General features: G+C 50.0%; 1 protein-coding gene across 1 annotated transcript in view; it reads left to right on the forward strand.

Moving 5' to 3' along the window:
- Positions 1 to 20175, forward strand: part of ccdc33 (coiled-coil domain containing 33) — a 101126-nt gene that overhangs the window by 26571 nt on the left and 54380 nt on the right. Inside the window, exon 4 of the mRNA XM_065002766.1 lies at positions 17677 to 17872. Coding sequence (XP_064858838.1) covers positions 17677 to 17872 — 196 coding nt within the window. The remainder of the gene's footprint in view (positions 1 to 17676; positions 17873 to 20175) is intronic.

Here is a 20175-nt window from a genome sequence, read left to right on the forward strand (position 1 = left end):
TGGACACACCCTGACCCTGACTGATGGACACACCCTGACTGCTGGACACACCCTGATGGACACACCCTGACTGATGGACTCACCCTGACCCTGATGGACACACCCTGACCCTGATGGACACACCCTGACCCTGATCGACACACCCTGACTGATGGACACACCCTGACTGATGGACACACCCTGACTGATGGACACAACCTGACTGATGGACACACCCTGACTGGTGGACACACCCTGACCCTGATGGACACACCCTGACTGATGGACACACCCTGACTGATGGACACACCCTGACTGATGGACACACCCTGACCCTGACTGATGGACACACCCTGACTGCTGGACACACCCTGACCCTGATGGACACACCCTGATGGACACACCCTGATGGACACACCCTGATGGACACACCCTGATGGACACACCCTGACCCTGACTGATGGACACACCCTGACTGCTGGACACACCCTGATGGACACACCCTGACTGATGGACACACCCTGACCCTGATGGACACACCCTGACCCTGATGGACACACCCTGACCCTGATCGACACACCCTGACTGATGGACACACCCTGACCCTGACTGATGGACACACCCTGACCCTGATGGACACACCCTGACTGATGGACACACCCTGACTGATGGACACACCCTGACCCTGATGGACACACCCTGACTGATGGACACACCCTGACTGATGGACACACCCTGACTGATGGACACACCCTGACTGATGGACACACCCTGACCCTGACTGATGGACACCCTGACTGATGGACACACCCTGACTGATGGACACACCCTGACTGATGGACACACCCTGACTGATGGACACACCCTGACCCTGACTGATGGACACACCCTGACTGATGGACACACCCTGACCCTGACTGATGGACACACCCTGACTGATGGACACACCCTGACTAATGGACACACCCTGACTAATGGACACACCCTGACTGATGGACACACCCTGACCCTGACTGATGGACACCCTGACCCTGATGGACACACCCTGACTGATGGACACACCCTGACTGATGGACACACCCTGACTGATGGACACACCCTGACCCTGATGGACACACCCTGACTGATGGACACACCCTGACCCTGACTGATGGACACACCCTGACCCTGATGGACACACCCTGACTGATGGACACACCCTGACTGGTGGACAAACCCTGACCCTGATGGACACACCCTGACTGATGGACACACCCTGACCCTGACTGATGGACACCCTGACCCTGATGGACACACCCTGACTGATGGACACACCCTGACTGATGGACACACCCTGACTGATGGACACACCCTGACCCTGACTGGTGGACACACCCTGACCCTGATGGACACACCCTGACCCTGATCGACACACCCTGACTGATGGACACACCCTGACTGATGGACACACCCTGACTGATGGACACACCCTGACCCTGATGGACACACCCTGACTGATGGACACACCCTGACCCTGACTGATGGACACACCCTGACCCTGATGGACACACCCTGACTGATGGACACACCCTGACTGGTGGACAAACCCTGACCCTGATGGACACACCCTGACTGATGGACACACCCTGACCCTGACTGATGGACACCCTGACCCTGATGGACACACCCTGACTGATGGACACACCCTGACTGATGGACACACCCTGACTGATGGACACACCCTGACCCTGACTGGTGGACACACCCTGACCCTGATGGACACACCCTGACCCTGATCGACACACCCTGACTGATGGACACACCCTGACTGATGGACACACACTGACTGATGGACACACCCTGACTGGTGGACACACCCTGACTGATGGACACACCCTGACTGATGGACACACCCTGACCCTGACTGATGGACACACCCTGACTAATGGACACACCCTGACTGATGGACACACCCTGACTGATGGACACACCCTGACCCTGATGGACACACCCTGACTGATGGACACACCCTGACCCTGACTGATGGACACCCTGACCCTGATGGACACACCCTGACTGATGGACAAACCCTGACTGATGGTCACACCCTGACTGATGGACACACCCTGACCCTGACTGATGGACACCCTGACCCTGATGGACACACCCTGACTGATGGACACACCCTGACTGATGGACACACCCTGACTGATGGACACACCCTGACCCTGACTGATGGACACACCCTGACCCTGATGGACACACCCTGACCCTGATGGACACCCTGACTGATGGACACACCCTGACCCTGACTGATGGACACACCCTGACCCTGATGGACACACCCTGACTGATGGACACACCCTGACCCTGATGGACACACCCTGACTGATGGACACACCCTGACTGGTGGACACACCCTGACCCTGATGGACACACCCTGACTGATGGACACACCCTGACCCTGACTGATGGACACCCTGACCCTGATGGACACACACTGACTGATGGACACACCCTGACTGATGGACACACCCTGACTGATGGACACACCCTGACCCTGACTGATGGACACACCCTGACCCTGATGGACACACCCTGACCCTGATGGACACCCTGACTGATGGACACACCCTGACCCTGACTGATGGACACACCCTGACCCTGATGGACACACCCTGACTGATGGACACACCCTGACCCTGATGGACACACCCTGACTGATGGACACACCCTGACTGATGGACACACCCTGACTGATGGACACACCCTGACTGATGGACACACCCTGACCCTGACTGATGGACACACCCTGACTGATGGACACACCCTGACCCTGACTGATGGACACACCCTGACCCTGATGGACACACCCTGACCCTGATGGACACACCCTGACTGATGGACACACCCTGACCCTGACTGATGGACACACCCTGACTGATGGACACACCCTGACCCTGACTGATGGACACACCCTGACCCTGATGGACACACCCTGACCCTGATGGACACACCCTGACTGATGGACACACCCTGACTGGTGGACACACCCTGACCCTGATGGACACACCCTGACCCTGATGGACACACCCTGACTGATGGACACACCCTGACTGATGGACACACACTGACTGGTGGACACACCCTGACTGATGGACACACCCTGACTGATGGACACACCCTGACTGATGGACACACCCTGACTGGTGGACACACCCTGACCCTGATGGACACACCCTGACCCTGATGGACACACCCTGACTGATGGACACACCCTGACTGATGGACACACACTGACTGGTGGACACACCCTGACTGATGGACACACCCTGACTGATGGACACACCCTGACTGATGGACACACACTGACTGATGGACACACCCTGACTGGTGGACACACCCTGACCCTGACTGATGGACACACCCTGACTGGTGGACACACCCTGACTGATGGACACACCCTGACTGGTGGACACACCCTGACTGATGGACACACCCTGACTGATGGACACACACTGACTGATGGACACACCCTGACTGGTGGACACACCCTGACCCTGATGGACACACCCTGACTGGTGGACACACCCTGACTGATGGACACACCCTGACTGGTGGACACACCCTGACTGGTGGACACACCCTGACTGATGGACACACCCTGACTGGTGGACACACCCTGACCCTGATGGACACACCCTGACTGGTGGACACACACTGCTACACGCACCCCACTTCACAACAGGCAGACTACTACAACAATAACATACACACTGCTACAACAATGACAGACACACCACGGCGAGGAGAGGCCAACAACAATGGCCCAGAGTCAGCTGCTATGCGGATGAATGCAGAGGCCTCCGTTGCATGGGTCAGTCAACAGTAACAGGTGGTTATAATGCTGCATGGGTCAGTCAACAGTAACAGGTGGTTATAATGCTGCATGGGTCAGTCAACAGTAGCAGGTGGTTATAATGCTGCATGGATCAGTCAACAGTAACAGGTGGTTATAATGCTGCATGGGTCAGTCAACAGTAACAGGTGGTTATAATGCTGCATGGGTCAGTCAACAGTAACAGGTGGTTATAATGCTGCATGGGTCAGTCAACAGTAGCAGGTGGTTATAATGCTGCATGGGTCAGTCAACAGTAACAGGTGGTTATAATGCTGCATGGGTCAGTCAACAGTAACAGGTGGTTATAATGCTGCATGGGTCAGTCAACAGTAGCAGGTGGTTATAATGCTGCATGGGTCAGTCAACAGTAACAGGTGGTTATAATGCTGCATGGGTCAGTCAACAGTAACAGGTGGTTATAATGCTGCATGGGTCAGTCAACAGTAACAGGTGGTTATAATGCTGCATGGGTCAGTCAACAGTAACAGGTGGTTATAATGCTGCATGTGTCAGTCAACAGTAACAGGTGGTTATAATGCTGCATGGGTCAGTCAACAGTAGCAGGTGGTTATAATGCTGCATGGATCAGTCAACAGTAACAGGTGGTTATAATGCTGCATGGGTCAGTCAACAGTAACAGGTGGTTATAATGCTGCATGTGTCAGTCAACAGTAACAGGTGGTTATAATGCTGCATGGGTCAGTCAACAGTAGCAGGTGGTTATAATGCTGCATGGGTCAGTCAACAGTAACAGGTGGTTATAATGCTGCATGGGTCAGTCAACAGTAACAGGTGGTTATAATGCTGCATGGGTCAGTCAACAGAAGCAGGTGGTTATAATGCTGCATGGGTCAGTCAACAGTAACAGTCTGCAGGAGGTTATAATGCTGCATGAGTCAGTCAACAGTAACAGGTGGTTATAATGCTGCATGGGTCAGTCAACAGTAACAGGTGGTTATAATGCTGCATGGGTCAGTCAACAGTAACAGGTGGTTATAATGCTGCATGGGTCAGTCAACAGTAACAGGTGGTTATAATGCTGCATGGGTCAGTCAACAGTAACAGGTGGTTATAATGCTGCATGGGTCAGTCAACAGTAACAGGTGGTTATAATGCTGCATGGGTCAGTCAACAGTAGCAGGTGGTTATAATGCTGCATGGGTCAGTCAACAGTAACAGTCTGCAGGAGGTTATAATGCTGCATGGGTCAGTCAACAGTAACAGGTGGTTATAATGCTGCATGGGTCAGTCAACAGTAACAGTCTGCAGGAGGTTATAATGCTGCATGGGTCAGTCAACAGTAACAGGTGGTTATAATGCTGCATGGGTCAGTCAACAGTAACAGGTGGTTATAATGCTGCATGGATCAGTCAACAGTAACAGGTGGTTATAATGCTGCATGGGTCAGTCAACAGTAACAGGTGGTTATAATGCTGCATGGGTCAGTCAACAGTAGCAGGTGGTTATAACGCTGCATGGGTCAGTCAACAGTAACAGTCTGCAGGAGGTTATAATGCTGCATGGGTCAGTCAACAGTAACAGGTGGTTATAATGCTGCATGGGTCAGTCAACAGTAACAGGTGGTTATAATGCTGCATGGGTCAGTCAACAGTAACAGGTGGTTATAATGCTGCATGGGTCAGTCAACAGTAACAGGTGGTTATAATGCTGCATGGGTCAGTCAACAGTAGCAGGTGGTTATAATGCTGCATGGGTCAGTCAACAGTAACAGGTGGTTATAATGCTGCATGGGTCAGTCAACAGTAACAGGTGGTTATAATGCTGCATGGGTCAGTCAACAGTAACAGGTGGTTATAATGCTGCATGGATCAGTCAACAGTAACAGTCTGTAGGTGGTTATAATGCTGCATGGGTCAGTCAACAGTAACAGGTGGTTATAATGCTGCATGGGTTAGTCAACAGTAACAGGTGGTTATAATGCTGCATGGGTCAGTCAACAGTAACAGGTGGTTATAATGCTGCATGGGTCAGTCAACAGTAGCAGGTGGTTATAATGCTGCATGGGTCAGTCAACAGTAACAGGTGGTTATAATGCTGCATGGGTCAGTCAACAGTAGCAGGTGGTTATAATGCTGCATGGGTCAGTCAACAGTAACAGGTGGTTATAATGCTGCATGGGTCAGTCAACAGTAACAGGTGGTTATAATGCTGCATGGGTTAGTCAACAGTAACAGGTGGTTATAATGCTGCATGGGTCAGTCAACAGTAACAGGTGGTTATAATGCTGCATGGGTCAGTCAACAGTAGCAGTCTGCAGGTGGTTATAATGCTGCATGGGTCAGTCAACAGTAACAGGTGGTTATAATGCTGCATGGGTCAGTCAACAGTAACAGGTGGTTATAATGCTGCATGGAATTAGTCAACAGTAACAGGTGGTTATAATGCTGCATGGAATTAGTCAACAGTAACAGGTGGTTATAATGCTGCATGGATCAGTCAACAGTAACAGTCTGTAGGTGGTTATAATGCTGCATGGGTCAGTCAACAGTAACAGTCTGCAGGAGGTTATAATGCTGCATGGGTCAGTCAACAGTAACAGTCTGTAGGTGGTTATAATGCTGCATGGGTCAGTCAACAGTAACAGGTGGTTATAATGCTGCATGGGTTAGTCAACAGTAACAGGTGGTTATAATGCTGCATGGGTCAGTCAACAGTAACAGGTGGTTATAATGCTGCATGGGTCAGTCAACAGTAGCAGTCTGCAGGTGGTTATAATGCTGCATGGGTCAGTCAACAGTAACAGGTGGTTATAATGCTGCATGGGTCAGTCAACAGTAACAGGTGGTTATAATGCTGCTTGGGTCAGTCAACAGTAGCAGGTGGTTATAATGCTGCATGGAATTAGTCAACAGTAACAGGTGGTTATAATGCTGCATGGAATTAGTCAACAGTAACAGGTGGTTATAATGCTGCATGGATCAGTCAACAGTAACAGTCTGTAGGTGGTTATAATGCTGCATGGGTCAGTCAACAGTAACAGTCTGCAGGAGGTTATAATGCTGCATGGGTCAGTCAACAGTAACAGTCTGTAGGTGGTTATAATGCTGCATGGGTCAGTCAACAGTAACAGGTGGTTATAATGCTGCATGGGTTAGTCAACAGTAACAGGTGGTTATAATGCTGCATGGGTCAGTCAACAGTAACAGGTGGTTATAATGCTGCATGGGTCAGTCAACAGTAGCAGTCTGCAGGTGGTTATAATGCTGCATGGGTCAGTCAACAGTAACAGGTGGTTATAATGCTGCATGGGTCAGTCAACAGTAACAGGTGGTTATAATGCTGCATGGGTCAGTCAACAGTAACAGGTGGTTATAATGCTGCATGGAATTAGTCAACAGTAACAGGTGGTTATAATGCTGCATGGAATTAGTCAACAGTAACAGGTGGTTATAATGCTGCATGGAATTAGTCAACAGTAGCAGGTGGTTATAATGCTGCATGGATCAGTCAACAGTAACAGGTGGTTATAATGCTGCATGGGTCAGTCAACAGTAACAGGTGGTTATAATGCTGCATGGGTCAGTCAACAGTAACAGGTGGTTATAATGCTGCATGGGTCAGTCAACAGTAGCAGGTGGTTATAATGCTGCATGGGTCAGTCAACAGTAACAGGTGGTTATAATGCTGCATGGGTCAGTCAACAGTAACAGGTGGTTATAATGCTGCATGGGTCAGTCAACAGTAGCAGGTGGTTATAATGCTGCATGGGTCAGTCAACAGTAACAGGTGGTTATAATGCTGCATGGGTCAGTCAACAGTAACAGGTGGTTATAATGCTGCATGGGTCAGTCAACAGTAACAGGTGGTTATAATGCTGCATGGGTCAGTCAACAGTAACAGGTGGTTATAATGCTGCATGTGTCAGTCAACAGTAACAGGTGGTTATAATGCTGCATGGGTCAGTCAACAGTAGCAGGTGGTTATAATGCTGCATGGATCAGTCAACAGTAACAGGTGGTTATAATGCTGCATGGGTCAGTCAACAGTAACAGGTGGTTATAATGCTGCATGTGTCAGTCAACAGTAACAGGTGGTTATAATGCTGCATGGGTCAGTCAACAGTAGCAGGTGGTTATAATGCTGCATGGGTCAGTCAACAGTAACAGGTGGTTATAATGCTGCATGGGTCAGTCAACAGTAACAGGTGGTTATAATGCTGCATGGGTCAGTCAACAGAAGCAGGTGGTTATAATGCTGCATGGGTCAGTCAACAGTAACAGTCTGCAGGAGGTTATAATGCTGCATGAGTCAGTCAACAGTAACAGGTGGTTATAATGCTGCATGGGTCAGTCAACAGTAACAGGTGGTTATAATGCTGCATGGGTCAGTCAACAGTAACAGGTGGTTATAATGCTGCATGGGTCAGTCAACAGTAACAGGTGGTTATAATGCTGCATGGGTCAGTCAACAGTAACAGGTGGTTATAATGCTGCATGGGTCAGTCAACAGTAACAGGTGGTTATAATGCTGCATGGGTCAGTCAACAGTAGCAGGTGGTTATAATGCTGCATGGGTCAGTCAACAGTAACAGTCTGCAGGAGGTTATAATGCTGCATGGGTCAGTCAACAGTAACAGGTGGTTATAATGCTGCATGGGTCAGTCAACAGTAACAGTCTGCAGGAGGTTATAATGCTGCATGGGTCAGTCAACAGTAACAGGTGGTTATAATGCTGCATGGGTCAGTCAACAGTAACAGGTGGTTATAATGCTGCATGGATCAGTCAACAGTAACAGGTGGTTATAATGCTGCATGGGTCAGTCAACAGTAACAGGTGGTTATAATGCTGCATGGGTCAGTCAACAGTAGCAGGTGGTTATAATGCTGCATGGGTCAGTCAACAGTAACAGTCTGCAGGAGGTTATAATGCTGCATGGGTCAGTCAACAGTAACAGGTGGTTATAATGCTGCATGGGTCAGTCAACAGTAACAGGTGGTTATAATGCTGCATGGGTCAGTCAACAGTAACAGGTGGTTATAATGCTGCATGGGTCAGTCAACAGTAACAGGTGGTTATAATGCTGCATGGGTCAGTCAACAGTAGCAGGTGGTTATAATGCTGCATGGGTCAGTCAACAGTAACAGGTGGTTATAATGCTGCATGGGTCAGTCAACAGTAACAGGTGGTTATAATGCTGCATGGGTCAGTCAACAGTAACAGGTGGTTATAATGCTGCATGGATCAGTCAACAGTAACAGTCTGTAGGTGGTTATAATGCTGCATGGGTCAGTCAACAGTAACAGGTGGTTATAATGCTGCATGGGTTAGTCAACAGTAACAGGTGGTTATAATGCTGCATGGGTCAGTCAACAGTAACAGGTGGTTATAATGCTGCATGGGTCAGTCAACAGTAGCAGGTGGTTATAATGCTGCATGGGTCAGTCAACAGTAACAGGTGGTTATAATGCTGCATGGGTCAGTCAACAGTAGCAGGTGGTTATAATGCTGCATGGGTCAGTCAACAGTAACAGGTGGTTATAATGCTGCATGGGTCAGTCAACAGTAACAGGTGGTTATAATGCTGCATGGGTTAGTCAACAGTAACAGGTGGTTATAATGCTGCATGGGTCAGTCAACAGTAACAGGTGGTTATAATGCTGCATGGGTCAGTCAACAGTAGCAGTCTGCAGGTGGTTATAATGCTGCATGGGTCAGTCAACAGTAACAGGTGGTTATAATGCTGCATGGGTCAGTCAACAGTAACAGGTGGTTATAATGCTGCATGGAATTAGTCAACAGTAACAGGTGGTTATAATGCTGCATGGAATTAGTCAACAGTAACAGGTGGTTATAATGCTGCATGGATCAGTCAACAGTAACAGTCTGTAGGTGGTTATAATGCTGCATGGGTCAGTCAACAGTAACAGTCTGCAGGAGGTTATAATGCTGCATGGGTCAGTCAACAGTAACAGTCTGTAGGTGGTTATAATGCTGCATGGGTCAGTCAACAGTAACAGGTGGTTATAATGCTGCATGGGTTAGTCAACAGTAACAGGTGGTTATAATGCTGCATGGGTCAGTCAACAGTAACAGGTGGTTATAATGCTGCATGGGTCAGTCAACAGTAGCAGTCTGCAGGTGGTTATAATGCTGCATGGGTCAGTCAACAGTAACAGGTGGTTATAATGCTGCATGGGTCAGTCAACAGTAACAGGTGGTTATAATGCTGCTTGGGTCAGTCAACAGTAGCAGGTGGTTATAATGCTGCATGGAATTAGTCAACAGTAACAGGTGGTTATAATGCTGCATGGAATTAGTCAACAGTAACAGGTGGTTATAATGCTGCATGGATCAGTCAACAGTAACAGTCTGTAGGTGGTTATAATGCTGCATGGGTCAGTCAACAGTAACAGTCTGCAGGAGGTTATAATGCTGCATGGGTCAGTCAACAGTAACAGTCTGTAGGTGGTTATAATGCTGCATGGGTCAGTCAACAGTAACAGGTGGTTATAATGCTGCATGGGTTAGTCAACAGTAACAGGTGGTTATAATGCTGCATGGGTCAGTCAACAGTAACAGGTGGTTATAATGCTGCATGGGTCAGTCAACAGTAGCAGTCTGCAGGTGGTTATAATGCTGCATGGGTCAGTCAACAGTAACAGGTGGTTATAATGCTGCATGGGTCAGTCAACAGTAACAGGTGGTTATAATGCTGCATGGGTCAGTCAACAGTAACAGGTGGTTATAATGCTGCATGGAATTAGTCAACAGTAACAGGTGGTTATAATGCTGCATGGAATTAGTCAACAGTAACAGGTGGTTATAATGCTGCATGGAATTAGTCAATAGTAACAGGTGGTTATAATGCTGCATGGAATTAGTCAACAGTAACAGGTGGTTATAATGCTGCATGGGTCAGTGAACAGTAGCAGGTGGTTATAATGCTGCATGGGTCAGTCAACAGTAGCAGGTGGTTATAATGCTGCATGGGTCAGTCAACAGTAACAGGTGGTTATAATGCTGCATGGGTCAGTCAACAGTAGCAGGTGGTTATAATGCTGCATGGGTCAGTCAACAGTAACAGGTGGTTATAATGCTGCATGGAATTAGTCAACAGTAACAGGTGGTTATAATGCTGCATGGAATTAGTCAACAGTAACAGGTGGTTATAATGCTGCATGGGTCAGTCAACAGTAGCAGGTGGTTATAATGCTGCATGGGTCAGTCAACAGTAACAGGTGGTTATAATGCTGCATGGGTCAGTCAACAGTAACAGGTGGTTATAATGCTGCATGGGTCAGTCAACAGTAACAGGTGGTTATAATGCTGCATGGGTCAGTCAACAGTAACAGGTGGTTATAATGCTGCATGGGTCAGTCAACAGTAGCAGGTGGTTATAATGCTGCATGGAATTAGTCAACAGTAACAGGTGGTTATAATGCTGCATGGAATTAGTCAACAGTAACAGGTGGTTATAATGCTGCATGGGTCAGTCAACAGTAACAGTCTGCAGGAGGTTATAATGCTGCATGGGTCAGTCAACAGTAGCAGGTGGTTATAATGCTGCATGGGTCAGTCAACAGTAACAGGTGGTTATAATGCTGCATGGGTCAGTCAACAGTAACAGGTGGTTATAATGCTGCATGGGTCAGTCAACAGTAACAGTCTGCAGGAGGTTATAATGCTGCATGGAATTAGTCAACAGTAACAGGTGGTTATAATGCTGCATGGGTCAGTCAACAGTAACAGGAGGTTATAATGCTGCATGGAATTAGTCAACAGTAACAGGTGGTTATAATGCTGCATGGAATTAGATGGAATTGATCAGTCATTATGCTGTATGGATTGTATTCATGATGGAATGGATCAGTCATTATGCTGTATGGATTGTATTCATGATGGAATGGATCAGTCATTATGCTGTATGGATTGTATTCATGATGGAATGGATCAGTCATTATGCTGTATGGATTGTATTCATGATGGAATGGATCAGTCATTATGCTGTATGGATTGTATTCATGATGGAATGGATCAGTCATTATGCTGTATGGATTGTATTCATGATGGAATGGATCAGTCATTATGCTGTATATCCATGTATTCATGATGGAAAATAGGCTTTTATTCAAGATAAACTTCATGTTCCATCCTGATTTTCAACGTGCTCAGACTAAACGACAAGGTGATTATAACGCGACTGAATGCCGCCTGTCCACCAGTGTGACTGCCTTGCCGTGTGAACTGAGGTGCACAAGGATAATTCTATTGTGTCCTGCCTTGTGAGGTGTCTCTCTGTGTCGCTGCTGTGTTCCCATATGGTAAAAGGACAGGTTCCCTGGATATCAGGCAGGACAGGGTCTTATGTTTACGCTGGAACTAAGGGGTGGCGGTACAACAGGGAGGAGCCAGCCATCCAGCCATCCAGCCATCCAGCCATCCAGCCAGCCATCCATCCAGCCAGCCAACCAGCCAGCCTGCCAACCAACCAGCTAGCCAGCTAGCCAGCTAGCCAGCCAGCCAGCCAGCCAGCCATCCTGCCAACCAGCCAGCCAGCCAGCCATCCTACCAACCAGCCAGCCAGCCATCCAGCCATCCATCCAGCCAGCCAACCAGCCAGCCTGCCAACCAACCAGCTAGCCAGCTAGCCAGCCAGCCAGCCAGCCATCCTGCCAACCAGCCAGCCAGCCAGCCATCCTGCCAACCAGCCAGCCAGCCAACCAGGCAGCCAGCCAGCCTGCCAACCAACCAGCTAGCCAGCCAGCCTGCCAACCAACCAGCTAGCCAGTCAGCCTGCCAACCAACCAGCTAGCCAGCCAGCCAACCAGCCAGCCAGCCAGCCATCCTGCCAACCAGCCAGCCAGACAGCTATCCTGCCAACCAGCCAGCCAGCCAGCCAGCCAGCCAGCCATCCTGCCAACCAGCCAGCCAGACAGCTATCCTGCCAGCCAGCCAGCCTTCCTGCCAACCATCCAGTCAGCCAGACATCCATCCAACCAGCCAGCCAGCCATCCAACCAGCCAGCCAGCCATCCAGCCATCCAGCCAGCCAACCAGCCAGCCTGCCAACCAACCAGCTAGCCAGCCAGCCAGCCATCCTGCCAGCCAGCCATCCAGCCAGCCAGCCAGCTATCCTGCCAACCAGCCAGCCTTCCTGCCAACCAGCCAGCCAGCCAGATATCCTGCCAACCAGCCAGCCAGTCCTCTGTCATGTCCTCTGAACAACCTTCTAACAACCATATCTCACACCTAAAGAGATTAAATGGAAACCTGGAGAAATTAGGAGTATTAATTATGCAGACATTGAGCCTTTATGACTAATTGTAAAACACGTGGTTCTGCTGTAGCTGGGATGGTTGGCTCATCTTGTTTGGTGCAGTGAGACCAGAAACTCTGACAGATTTGTTGTCCTGCCAGGCCCATAGCCATGCATTAGATCTGCAGCACTCTGAAAGCAGATGGTGGGACTCTAGAGACATCTAGTGGTGGTGAATTAGATTACACTAAATAACCGTTAGGTTACCTGATGCAGGAAACACATGCTGTCACATTTGTACACGTTAGTCATTAAGCAGAAGCTCCAATCCAGAGAGATTTACAATTAGTGCATTCATTTTAAGACAGCTAGGGGAGACAACAACATGTCACAATCGTATCAAGTACATTTTCCCTCAACAAAGTATTTACCAGGAAAGTCAGTTTAGTGGGAAAAGAGAAGTCGTGTTCTTTTTTTGGTGCCTGTATTAGGACCTGCGCCGCTTCCTGTTCTCTACAGATGTCGTAGAGCATTAGGACCTGCGCCGCTTCCTGTTCTCTACAGATGTCGTAGAGCATTAGGACCTGCGCCGCTTCCTGTTCTCTACAGATGTCGTAGAGCATTAGAACCTGCGCCGCTTCCTGTTCTATACAGATGTCGTAGAGCATTAGGACCTGCGCCACTTCCTGTTCTCTACAGATGTCGTAGAGCATTAGGATCTGCGCCGCTTCCTGTTCTCTACAGATGTCGTAGAGCATTAGGACCTGCGCCGCTTCCTGTTCTCTACAGATGTCGTAGAGCATTAGGATCTGCGCCGCTTCCTGTTCTCTACAGATGTCGTAGAGCATTAGGACCTGCGCCGCTTCCTGTTCTCTACAGATGTCGTAGAGCATTAGGATCTGCGCCGCTTCCTGTTCTCTACAGATGTCGTAGAGCATTAGGACCTGCGCCGCTTCCTGTTCTATACAGATGTCGTAGAGCATTAGGACCTGCGCCGCTTCCTGTTCTCTACAGATGTCGTAGAGCAGTAGGATCTGCGCCGGTTCCTGTTCTATACAGATGTCGTAGAGCATTAGGATCTGTGCCGGTTCCTGTTCTATACAGATGTCGTAGAGCAGTAGGATCTGTGCCGCTTCATGTTCTCTACAGATGTCGTAGAGCATTAGGACCTGCGCCGCTTCCTGTTCTCTACAGATGTCGTAGAGCATTAGGACCTGCGCCGCTTCCTGTTCTCTACAGATGTCGTAGAGCATTAGGACCTGCGCCGCTTCCTGTTCTCTACAGATGTCGCTCTCTAGCTCCTAACCGAAGACCCCCTAACCGAAGACCCCTGCGCCGCTTCCTGTTCTCTACAGATGTCGTAGAGCATTAGGACCTGCGCCGCTTCCTGTTCTCTACAGATGTCGTAGAGCATTAGGACCTGCGCCACTTCCTGTTCTATACAGATGTCGTAGAGGCAGGGTAGCCTAGTGTATTGTATTAGAGTGGTTAGAGCGTTGGACTAGTAACCGGAAGGTTGCAAGTTCAAACCCTCAAGCTGACAAGGTACAAATCTGTCGCTCTGCCCCTGAACAGGCAGTTAACCCACTGTTCCTAGGCTGTCATTGAAAATAAGAATTTGTTCTTAACTGACTTGCCTGGTTAAATAAAGGTAAAATAAAAAAATAAAAAAATCTACTGTATAAACACTAGATGCACTATTGTAAAGTGGCTGTTCCACTGGATGTCATAAGGTGAATGCACCAATTTGTAAGTCGCTCTGGATAAGAGCGTCTGCTAAATGACTTAAATGTAAATGTAGAGCATTAGGACCTGCGCCGCTTCCTGTTCTATACAGATGTCGTAGAGCATTAGGATCTGCGCCGCTTCCTGTTCTATACAGATGTCGTAGAGCATTAGGACCTGCGCCGCTTCCTGTTCTCTACAGATGTCGTAGAGCATTAGGATCTGCGCCGCTTCCTGTTCTATACAGATGTCGTAGAGCATTAGGACCTGCGCCGCTTCCTGTTCTCTACAGATGTCGTAGAGCATTAGGATCTGCGCCGCTTCCTGTTCTATACAGATGTCGTAGAGCATTAGGACCTGCGCCGCTTCCTGTTCTCTACAGATGTCGTAGAGCATTAGGACCTGCGCCGCTTCCTGTTCTCTAGCTCCTAACCGAAGACCCCTGCTGACATCACAGTATCTGAACGTTATGATGAGTTGGTGTCATCCCTGCTACTATACCTCTGTCCCCCCCCCTGCCTGTTTCTCTGTCCCCCCTGCCTGTTCCTCTGTCCCCCTGCCTGTTCCTCTGTCCCCCCCGCCTGTTCCTCTGTCCCCCCTGGCCTGTTTCTCTGTCCCCCCTGCCTGTTTCTCTGCCCACCCCCTCTGCCTGTTTCTCTGCCCCCCTGCCTGTTTCTCTGTCCCCCCTGCCTGTTTCTCTGCCCCCCTGCCTGTTTCTCTGTCCCCCCTGCCTGTTTCTCTGCCCCCCTGCCTGTTTCTCTGTCCCCCCTGCCTGTTTCTCTGCCCCCTGCCTGTTTCTCTGCCCCCCTGCCTGTTTCTCTGCCCCCCCTGCCTGTTCCTCTGTCCCCCTGCCTGTTCCTCTGTCCCCCCCTGCCTGTTTCTCTGTCCCCCCCTGCCTGTTTCTCTGTCCCCCCTGCCTGTTTCTCTGTCCCCCTCCTGCCTGTTTCTCTGTCCCCCTGCCTGTTTCTCTGTCCCACCCTGCCTTTTTCTCTGTCACCCCCGCCTGTTTCTCTGTCCCCCCTGCCTGTTTCTCTGCCCCCCTGCCTGTTTCTCTGTCCCCCTGCCTGTTCCACCTGTCCCCCCTGCCTGTTTCTCTGTCCCCCCTGCCTGTTTCTCTGTCCCCCTGCCTGTTTCTCTGCCCCCTGCCTGTTTCTCTGCCCCCCCTGCCTGTTCCACCTGTCCCCCCCTGCCTGTTTCTCTGCCCCCCTGCCTGTTTCTCTGCCCCCTGCCTGTTTCTCTGTCCCCCTACCTGTTTCTCTGCCCCCCCTCTGCCTGTTTCTCTGCCCCCCTGCCTGTTCCTCTGTCCCCCTGCCTGTTCCTCTGTCCCCCCTGCCTGTTTCTCTGTCCCCCTCCTGCCTGTTTCTCTGTCCCCCTGCCTGTTTCTCTGTCCCCCTGCCTGTTTCTCTGTCCCCCCTGCCTGTTTCTCTGTCCCCCCTGCCTGTTTCTCTGTCCCCCCTGCCTGTTTCTCTGTCCCCCTGCCTGTTTCTCTGTCCCCCTGCCTGTTTCTCTGTCCCCCCTGCCTGTTTCTCTGTCCCCCTGCCTGTTTCTCTGTCCCCCCGCCTGTTTCTCTGTCCCCCTGCCTGTTTCTCTGTCCCCCCCCTGCCTGTTTCTCTGTCCCCCCTGCCTGTTTCTCTGTCCCCCTGCCTGTTTCTCTGTCCCCCTGCCTGTTTCTCTGTCCCCCTGCCTGTTTCTCTGTCCCCCCTGCCTCCTTCTCTGTCCCCCCCCTGCCTGTTTCTCTGTCCCCCCCCTGCCTGTTTCTCTGTCCCCCTGCCTGTTTCTCTGTCCCCCTGCCTGTTTCTCTGTCCCCCTGCCTGTTTCTCTGTTCCCCCTGCCTGTTTCTCTGTCCCCCTGCCTGTTTCTCTGTCCCCCTCCTGCCTGTTTCTCTGCCCCCCCTGCCTGTCTGTTTCTCTGCCCCCTTCCTGTTTCTCTGTCCCCCTGCCTGTTTCTCTGTCCCCCCTGCCTGTTTCTCTGCCCCCCCTCCTGTTTCTCTGTCCCCCCCTGCCTGTTTCTCTGTCCCCCCTGCCTGTTTCTCTGTCCCCCTGCCTGTTTCTCTGTCCCCCCCCCTGCCTGTTTCTATGTCCCCCCTGCCTGTTTCTCTGTCCCCCTGCCTGTTTCTCTGTCCCCCTGCCTGTTTCTCTGTCCCCCTGCCTGTTTCTCTGTCCCCCTGCCTGTTTCTCTGTCCCCCCCCTGCCTGTTTCTCTGTCCCCCCTGCCTGTTTCTCTGTCCCCCTGCCTGTTTCTCTGTCCCCCTGCCTGTTTCTCTGTCCCCCTGCCTGTTTCTCTGTCCCCCTGCCTGTTTCTCTGTCCCCCCTGCCTGTTTCTCTGTCCCCCCTGCCTGTTTCTCTGTCCCCCTGCCTGTTTCTCTGCCCCCTGCCTGTTTCTCTGTCTCCCCTGCCTGTTTCTCTGTCCCCCTGCCTGTTTCTCTGTCCCCCTGCCTGTTTCTCTGTCCCCCTGCCTGTTTCTCTGTCCCCCCCTGCCTGTTTCTCTGTCCATCCCTGAATGTTTCTCTGTCCCCCCTGCCTGTTTCTCTGTCCCCCCCCCTGCCTGTTTCTCTGTCCCCCCTGCCTGTTTCTCTGTCCCCCTGCCTGTTTCTCTGCCCCCCTGCCTGTTTCTCTGTCCCCCTGCCTGTTTCTCTGTCCCCCCTGCCTGTTTCTCTGTCCCCCTGCCTGTTTCTCTGTCCCCCTGCCTGTTTCTCTGTCCCCCTGAATGTTTCTCTGTCCCCCTGCCTGTTTCTCTGGCCCCCTGCCTGTTTCTCTGCCCCCCTGCCTGTTTCTCTGCCCCCCTGCCTGTTTCTCTGCCCCCCTGCCTGTTTCTCTGCCCCCTGCCTGTTTCTCTGCCCCCCCTGCCTGTTTCTCTGCCCCCCCCCCTGCCCCCTAGGAAGTGGAGAACTACCGAACAGCGATGCGTAAAATGGCGGAGGACATCATAGCCCTGAGGACCCAGGTGGTAACCTTGGAGACGGACAACAGCCAACTCCGCAGTGATCTCACACTGCACCAGGACCTAGGGCGCCACCTATTGGACGATACTGATGTAGACGTCTTGACCAAGGCAGAGATCGCTGACCGGATAGGTACACCCTTTTTTTTTACATAATAATACCATGTAAAAGCACGAGCATCACAATATCTCCCCAACTTCCCTCTGCACTTGGATATAATCTCTCCTCTTCAGTCCAGCAACTGGTCCCAATGTACAGGAAATGGCCCCGTATAAATATTGATGTGGGTGCCAAGAAAGTTTACTTTTCCAGCCAACCGTCTCAATAACTTCTTGTTGTCATGGCAGCAGACAGGTTCATTTCTTCTTGTTGTCATGGCAGCAGACAGGTTCATTTCTTCTTGTTGTCATGGCAGCAGACAGGTTCATTTCTTCTTGTTGTCATGGCAGCAGACAGGTTCATTTCTTCTTGTTGTCATGGCAGCAGACAGGTTCATTTCTTCTTGAGAAGGCGTAAAGTTTAAAGTTGTGAGATAAACTGATCCTCTGTGGGTCTGTCTGTTGTTGCTAATCCTTATTATCCTGTCAGGGCTCTGATAAGTTCACTGACGTACACACACACACACACACACACACACACACACACGGCTGGGCCTGGGTTTTGATAAGGGATGGCCAGCCGCTGTGCTTATCATCTGAAGGACAGTCTGTAACCAAAGGACGACTGACTGGAAGTCCACACACACACACACACACACACACACACACACACACACACACACACACACACACACACACACACACACACACACACACACACACTTCACTGAGGGATGCTTCAAAAGACCGTCTGAGGCCATCAAAGCAGAAACACCAGCTCTATTCCCTATCCCAAATGACACCCTATTCCCTATATAGTGCACTACTATAGACCAGTGGGCTAATATAGATAATATAGAGATAATAAGGATTTATTCAGTATTTTTTTTGTTTCTCAGTTTTGACATTTAGTTGAATTCTGTCCGGCTTTAGGAAGCCTTTGAAACTGATACTTCAGATCAAACAGCAGATTTGTGGATGTCCTGTTGTTCTGCTTTTGAATGTTAAAGTGGAACTGACAGCTTTTTAACTACTTTCCAGATCTGAAACGAACAGTATTGAATTATTTAGGGAAGCTTTAGCTTTGGCTTTAATACATTCTGAAAATACTTGAAAACCAAAAGAGAAAAGAATAGTAGCTCTCCTCAGGAACAACAAAACACTCACAGACCAACTTCTTCTTCTATGATATAATGGAGGTCCTCAAACCAACGTTAAAGGTGCATGGCGCCACCTACTGTGCTGGAGTGTGTTCAATCACGGTTTACACCACTAAATCCTCCTACCTAACTCAGAATATCTATATAATATATATATCTATCTATATATACCTATCAAATAAACGTTGAGTTGATTCAATGTTGACGGCCGACTAGCTGAAAACGTTTATCTAATGTTCCCTATTCGATTTGAGCTCATCTAGTTCTGTCTGTCATTAGTTGTTGGTGTTGTTGTTGTTGTTGATGTGTTTACAGAAAGATATCCCACCTTGTTTGATCAATAGGACTGTGAAGTTCCCAAATCTAAGAGAACAGTGGTATTTACATATTTACAGAAATCCATTCAGGTGATTTTTTGTGTCTTTGGGTGAATGTGTTCTAACGATCTAAAATCTCGCTGTTTTTGTTTATGTGTTTATTATGGAGCCCCATTAGTTCCTGCCAAGACAGCAGCTACTCTTCCTGGGGTTTATTATGGATCCCCATTAGTTCCTGCCAAGACAGCAGCTACTCTTCCTGGGGTTTATTATGGATCCCCATTAGTTCCTGCCAAGGCAGCAGCTACTCTTCCTGGGTTTATTATGGATCCCCATTAGTTCCTGCCAAGGCAGCAGCTACTCTTCCTGGGGTTTATTACGGATCCCCATTAGTTCCTGCCAAGGCAACAGCTACTCTTCCTGGGGTTTATTATGGATCCCCATTAGTTCCTGCCAAGGCAGCAGCTACTCTTCCTGGGGTTTATTATGGATCCCCATTAGTTCCTGCCGAGGCAGCAGCTACTCTTCCTGGGGTTTATTATGGATCCCCATTAGTTCCTGTCAAGGCAGCAGCTACTCTTCCTGGGGTTTATTATGGATCCCCATTAGTTCCTGTCAAGGCAGCAGCTACTCTTCCTGGGGTTTATTATGGATCCCCATTAGTTCCTGCCGAGGCAGCAGCTACTCTTCCTGGGGTTTATTATGGATCCCCATTAGTTCCTGCCAAGGCATCAGCTACTCTTCCTGGGGTTTATTATGGATCCCCATTAGTTCCTGTCAAGGCAGCAGCTACTCTTCCTGGGGTTTATTATGGATCCCCATTAGTTCCTGCCAAGGCAGCAGCTACTCTTCCTGGGGTT

Source organism: Oncorhynchus nerka, linkage group LG17, assembly GCF_034236695.1.
Source record: "Oncorhynchus nerka isolate Pitt River linkage group LG17, Oner_Uvic_2.0, whole genome shotgun sequence".
Classification (NCBI taxonomy): domain Eukaryota; kingdom Metazoa; phylum Chordata; class Actinopteri; order Salmoniformes; family Salmonidae; genus Oncorhynchus; species Oncorhynchus nerka.